The sequence below is a fragment of the Cricetulus griseus genome, chromosome 3 (genome assembly GCF_003668045.3).
Source record: "Cricetulus griseus strain 17A/GY chromosome 3, alternate assembly CriGri-PICRH-1.0, whole genome shotgun sequence".
Taxonomy (NCBI): Eukaryota; Metazoa; Chordata; class Mammalia; order Rodentia; family Cricetidae; genus Cricetulus; species Cricetulus griseus.
In genome coordinates this window covers 47,885,274-47,891,934 of record NC_048596.1, presented here as the reverse complement: position 1 = coordinate 47,891,934, position 6,661 = coordinate 47,885,274, and the positions used below count along the sequence as shown (strand labels likewise).

Sequence of the window (6,661 nt, the reverse complement as noted above, 5' to 3'; positions counted from 1 at the left end):
AATCAGTTCACTATTTCCCATCCCTATGCATTTACAGACTCCTCTGTGTGAAATGTGCTAAGGACTGCTCTCTAGACACTTCTCCACATATACTCCCACATTTCAGACCACATTTAGACAATGGCTGCTTTCTCTTAGATTTCAGAACACCAAAGGCCAAGTATTACATACATGTTGACAAAACTGATTTGCAAGCCAAATATTGTTGCCAGAAAAAAAAATGGCCATCCAGTTCAGTGGCGTAACCTAAGATTATATCAAGATGCAATTCATAATTAGCCATTGTCTTTGTTGGATCATCTCAGTCTTAGGGCTTTCCCCAGTGAACTCAGTGAGAGACATACACAAACATATAGTGATTCTATAAACACATAGATAATTATAACAAAGGAGGGAAGGGAACCAGGCAACATCAAGTATAGAACTTTGGTTCTGGAGAGAATTGCATGCCAGACTTACTTATGCAGCCTAAGAATCGATGGCCCTGGCCCAACTCTCCTTATCTAGATTTTCTACATCTATAAAATGAGAATGATAATGTGTTCAGTGTTGAGGCATTGTTTTCTAAATTAAATGAGAAAATTCATTTTAAATGAACAAAACACTGATGTCTAGCAGAATTGCATGATTACTATGTCTTCAATCATCATCATCGTCATCATCATCATTACCAGGTATTAGAATGGGATATGTTCCCTTCTTGAGATCTGGGAAAAGTTTGTGGCAACATACAGGGCATCATATGTGGATGAATGTTGACTTCTGGGAATCTCATTCCCCAATTTCCCTTTTTATAAACAGTCCAGTGAGTCTTAGGTGAACCTCAATAATTCATGCTCTGCTTATTGGATTGGTTGTTCTATGTAATCGATATTAGCCACTCTTTTGTTTAATATTTTCTTACATATCTCTATGTCAGCTTTAGTTCATTTTCTTCTTTTGCTTAGGGCTGCCATAACTTGATTGAATCACAAGCATCACCAAAAGTTGAAAGTTCATAGACTGTGCATTTTATTTAGATACATGACTTATTTTAGTGACAAATCTACTTTTGAATTTTTTGATGGAATCTTTTCTAATAAAAATGTAATACCTGTAAATTCTGTGACTGGAATTTTAGGCCCTTAGAAGTACATCTGTCTTTTACCAACTACCACTTCTGAGGTTTCTTCTAACCCTTTCGGCAGCTCACCTGACAAGCCTAGCTAATAAGGCTTTAGGCAAAACTTAACACACACAACCACATATACATACTGGATGTTACAAATTGCTACAAGAGCCTAATGAGGAAATATGTGTGTTGCTACATTGCATATAATTGTGCTTGCATGTGAATAAAAATATTACCACTTTTTGTTTACCACTCATTGTACGTGAAATTAAGTGATATTCTAGCTTTCCACAGTTAGTTTGAAGAGTGACGATTCCATATTTAAGTAGTTTCATCCTTACAAAACACTGCTGTTTTTACTCATATGGATGGCCTATGGATAAATGTCTGTGGTTAAATGAGATTATGGGATTTGAGTGGGAATTACTAAAATGAATATTAGCTCTTTCTCTCATTAAGTTATAATCCTTTCTTAGGTTTAAAGACTCATTATTTTAGTTTATAGTTTTTAAGTTCCAATGTGAAGTCAACATAAAACAAATAAAATTCCTACCTGACTAGCCAGTGCTGAGGCTAGAGATGAGTCTCTACTATTTCACTAGGATTCGTAAAGAGCAGGACACTGATATTTCATAACCAGCATTCAGCTCTCCAGTGACAAAATTTTGATATTTGCAAGACAGATGTAACTCTGTATTTTAGAAAAGGGTTCAGGCCATTGAACTCTGTGCTCAAATGACTCAGCGTTTCTGCTAATACTACTTTTGTGTGAGCTGGACTTTGCACTAAAACTAGATGGTGAATATAAGGCTTACCTTGCTCTTTGTACAAGAGTGACAGTCAGTTCTGAACAGTATGTTTGCAGTGAGAAGTCCTTCCAGGGAGTGATGCATGGGTAGCATTAGAGGGGCTCCTTGGCAGGGCATAACCAAAAGGTGCTGAACTTTCTAGAGCAGCAAAGACCAGAGGAAAGACACTAAGAATCCCAGCCATGAAATTAGCCTGCACCTGTGTCCTTAGAGGGCTCTCCTACTTCCTCCTTACTTGTGAAGGAAAGATTATAACATTGCCACTCCCATAAAATCCACAGAGTTGTGTCTGTAAAGCACAGGTGGAGGAAGGCACACAGGAGAGCTTGCTAACTGGTCACTTCTCTGAGGGTGTTCAACACAGGTTTTATCTTCATATCTTTGTACCTTGACCATGGTTGAAGATTCCTAGAAAATCTCCAGTTCAGCAGAAAACCAGTGTTTTGGGGAAAAAAATATCAATATTCAGATGACTGAAGGATAACCAAAGTGGCCATCTTTTCATCTGACTCTTCAAAGGCGATCACCAAGACTAATTTCAAAGGGCAGTGCATATGAGCTAGCCAGGCATTATGCAGACATTGAGCTCTCTGGGGATTTTCCCCTTGAGGACACTTGTATGTCTTCATTTCACCTTTCTAAGGAAAAAGCAATTAAACTCTTGCTGGATCTAAGATACATGGCTTAAATGTACCCATACATGGTTTATCACCCATTATTTCCTCTTTTCTCCAGTTAATGTGTAATTTATAAACACCAATAAATAACATTTTAGTATATATCCTCCACAATTTGGTCAAAGCTATATTCATGTTACCACTCCCACGACTATCCTTCATTAATTCTTTTTCAAGCTCTTGGAGGGTCAGTTATTCAAGCAACCAAACCTTTTTTGTCTGTATATGTTTACCTTTGTGATGATTGTTTTATCCAGACCCTTGGTAATGTGGTCATTGTTTTTGATTGTTTTGACTTAGATTTTTACACTTGAGGTCATTTGTAATTTTGCATTCTTGGTCATAAAATATTTTCTATTGTGCATTTATATTGTATGATAAGCAGTTGCCACAGTGTTTGTCCCTCAGTTATGCCACACTTAAGCTGTTTTGATTGTGATTTGTTTGTTTTCTTGTGTTGTGAGGCAGGGACTCGCTATAGGCCAGACCCACCTTAGCCTTCTCAGTGCCGGGATTATAGATATGCACCAACTTGCTCAGCTCTTTCCACTGTTTGCTGACTACAAACAAAGCTAGCATGACTTCTATTTCCCCAAAGTTTTCCTTATGACCACAGACAATACTAGCAAACACTTTGTAGCTCATTCTGTGAAATCAACATTTCTTTTTTAAACCAAAGCTGAAAAAACATCAAAGAAAGAAAATTACAGACAATAACCCTTTTGAATAAGCAGAGATAGTTACCCAAAATGTGAACAAAATAAATATATCACAGTTTAAACATAGTTAGAAACTATTATTGTGATGCTCCAGGAATGAAAAGGTACTTCACCACATAAAAGTCAACCACAAGATAAAACAAATTACTACAATGAAGAAAAAGTAAAAACAAACATTTCACTAAACTGACTAAGCACTTGTTAAGGTTCTCTTTCTTGATAAAGATAGTTAGGGCTAGATATGAATTTCATAAGATAAACAGTTATGGGACATTCAAGAGAGAAAGGATGAAGCCTCTCCCGTAATATCAGGCACAAAGCAGATAGTTTGTTTCCATAAGATTTGTTGGAATTTATCAGAAGGCCTATCTAGAACAACAGTCAAGAAAACTAAATTAAAACAACTATCTGATACTCACAAAATGAAATTATATATATTTTAAGATAATTTGATCCTTATAACTTAAATTTTAATGCTCAAAATCCATTAACTAAAAATCCTTTAGAATGGTCAAGATTCATGCTAGCAGTAAACAATCCAAAACAGAAATTATTCCATTGACATCGAAAGTATTCTGTGTTGCCATCCAATGTGACACTTTTATTCCATAATTCATTTCTTAGTAAGATGCCAACGAACAATTATGGAATTTCTTTGTTTAGTGAAGATGAATAAATAAATCCATGAATACAAGATAATGGCTCTCATGTTTCCAAGCAACCCGAGGAGGAAGTTATAAATGGAAATAGATTGATTCAATACACAGGTGGGTTAGAGTCAGATATTAACATGAGTTTGTGTTTAGCTTAACATCATAAGCATACACATATAAATATACACACTAAATTAACTAGAGACCTTTGCATATATTCAGTCCATAAAAGTTCCTCCCTGAAAAGAACATATGATTGTAGTTCAACAGAATGTTCAATAGTTGTTTTTTATCATCCAGTGGCAGACAGAAATCATCTGATTCCCCTTTTAAAAGTAAAAAAAAATTGAGATGATTCACTTGAAATGGGAATTTTAGAAAATAATGCAAGTATCTCACAGATGAAGCCTACAACTATAGAGGAAGAATAAAGACAAAAAATGTCTAACTCAGAAAATAGGCAAATACACTACAGGTCTGCATGTTAAATTTCCTTTTAGCCATTCCAAAATGGTTATTGCATTCACATCTTTGATTCCCTTTTCTAAAATATAACCATTTGAAAAGAGGAGCATATTCTACTTAACATCAGTGTAAAGTGCAAATGACATTAGGTACCTGGAGAAGACCTGAGAGCCCTGAAGCTGCATTACAGTGCACCACTAAACACTAAACTCAAAATCCTAGGGAATATTTTGACTTCTCCACAACTTTCTTGAATGCACTTTTCACCTCCTTGTTCCTCAGGCTATAAACCACAGGGTTCAGCATGGGGATGACCATGGTGTAGAACACAGACACAGTTTTGTCAGTGTCCATGGAGTGGCTGGAGCTGGGTTGTAAGTACATGAAAATAAGAGTCCCGTAGAAAATGGAGACAGCAGTAAAGTGAGAGACACAGGTGGACATAGCCTTCTGGTATCCTGCAGATGAGCGCATCTTGAAGATGGTGATGAAGATGAATGTGTAGGATATCAAAATCAGGAGGAGTGCAGAACAGATAACAAAGCTTGCTCCGTAAACAAGCACCATCTCACTGACATGTCTATCAGAGCAAGAGAGAACCATGACTGCTGGAACATCACAGAAAAAGTGATGGACAACATTGGACCCACAAAAGGAGAGCCTGAATGTGTCCCCAGTGTGGATGGAGGAATTCAGGAAACCACCAAAATAGCAGGCCATGGTCAGACATATACACATAGTTGGAGTCATTATGGTGGTGTAGTGTAGGGGTTTGCATACTGCTGCATAACGATCAAAGGCCATTGCAGCCAAAAGGAAATCTTCTGTAGTGACAAAGGCTGCGAATAGAAACATCTGAGCAACACAAGCATTGTAGGAAACAACTTTGTTTCCTACAAGAAGTCCAGCCAAAACTGTTGGAGCAACAGCCGAAGAGTAAAAGATGTCCACCAGAGATAGGTTAGCAAGAAAACAGTACATGGGAGTGTGTAGTCGAGAGTCCCAAAGAATCAGCACAATCATCCCTAAGTTTCCAACCACATTAATGAAATAGATAAGGCTGATTATGATAAACAGAGGAATCTTCAGTTCTGGGGCACTGGTTAGTCCTAGAAGAATGAACTCTGTTGTCTCTGTCCTGTTCCCCATCAGTGTTATCTGGGAATAAGGAGATCGATGCTCTGTAGTAAAGATAATGTAGAGAGATTACTAAGATACTGAAATGTCTTTGTACCACTGTCAGGCATTATTTCTTTTTTAAAACATTATTTATTCATTCATTCATTCATTCATTCATTCATTCATTCACTTATTTAGTCTACAGTGTTCTGGTTTGCATGTCTGCAGGCCAGAAGAGGGCACCATATTTCAATACAGATGGTTGTGAGCCACCATGTGCTTGCTGGGAATTGAACTCAGGACTTGTGGAAGAGCAGGCAGTGCCCTTAACCATTGCGCCATCTTTCTAGCCCTGCATTATTTCACTTTGACAAAAACATGGACTCCAAAGATTCTTAACATCCAGGGCCAGTGAGATGGTACACTGGGTAAAAGTACATCTCTCAAGATATATGACTTGAGTACAACCCTCTGATTCCACAGTGAAAAGGTGGGGAGTAACACATGAAATTTTTTACTTTGCTATCCATATACACACCACAGTATGCCTGTACCCACACACATATATCATGCACATAAACATAGTAGTCATAGGAATCACAATAGAAATGGGCAGGATCTCAATATGGACTTATGGATGGTCTAGAACTCATGCATACCAAGCTGACCTCAATCTCCTTGAGATCTGTCTGTTTCTGCCTACAGGGTTCTGGGTTAAAGGTGTGCTCCATCACATCCACCAATGATTAAATATTTGTACATCAGCTTATAGAGGAATTCATGCAATTTAATGAAGTGTAGACAAAGCTCGTCACTCCAGTTTTTAAGTCTTACATATACTAATATTTTGAAAATGTAATAGTTCTCGAGTTATTTTTATTTATGTGTGTTTGTGTGTGGGGATGTGCATGTGTGTGCAAGTGTTTGTGGAATTAAGAGTCTTCAGTTCCTCTGGAGTTGGAGTTGTAGGTGTTTGTGAACCACCTGATGTGGGTACTGGTGACAGAACTCAAAGCCCTCTGCATGTATTCTTTATGGATGGGCCATTTCTGTAGCACCGTTTTGAAAATTTAATGGATTGTCCAATGTGACATTTGAGGAACTAATA

At 37.4% G+C, this 6,661-nt stretch overlaps 1 protein-coding gene across 1 annotated transcript; it reads right to left on the bottom strand.

Moving 5' to 3' along the window:
- Positions 1–4,644: 4,644 nt before the first annotated feature.
- Positions 4,645–5,586, bottom strand: LOC100775012 (olfactory receptor 5B3). Its single transcript, XM_027406803.2, has one exon. It carries the CDS (start codon positions 5,581–5,583, stop codon positions 4,645–4,647), a length of 939 nt encoding a protein of 312 aa, XP_027262604.1. The 5' UTR covers positions 5,584–5,586.
- Positions 5,587–6,661: the final 1,075 nt, after the last annotated feature.

Coding starts and splice junctions, on each gene's coding strand:
- LOC100775012 (XM_027406803.2), bottom strand. CDS start 5,583: ATGGGGAACAGGACAGAGACAACAGAGTTCATTCTTCTAGGACTAACC.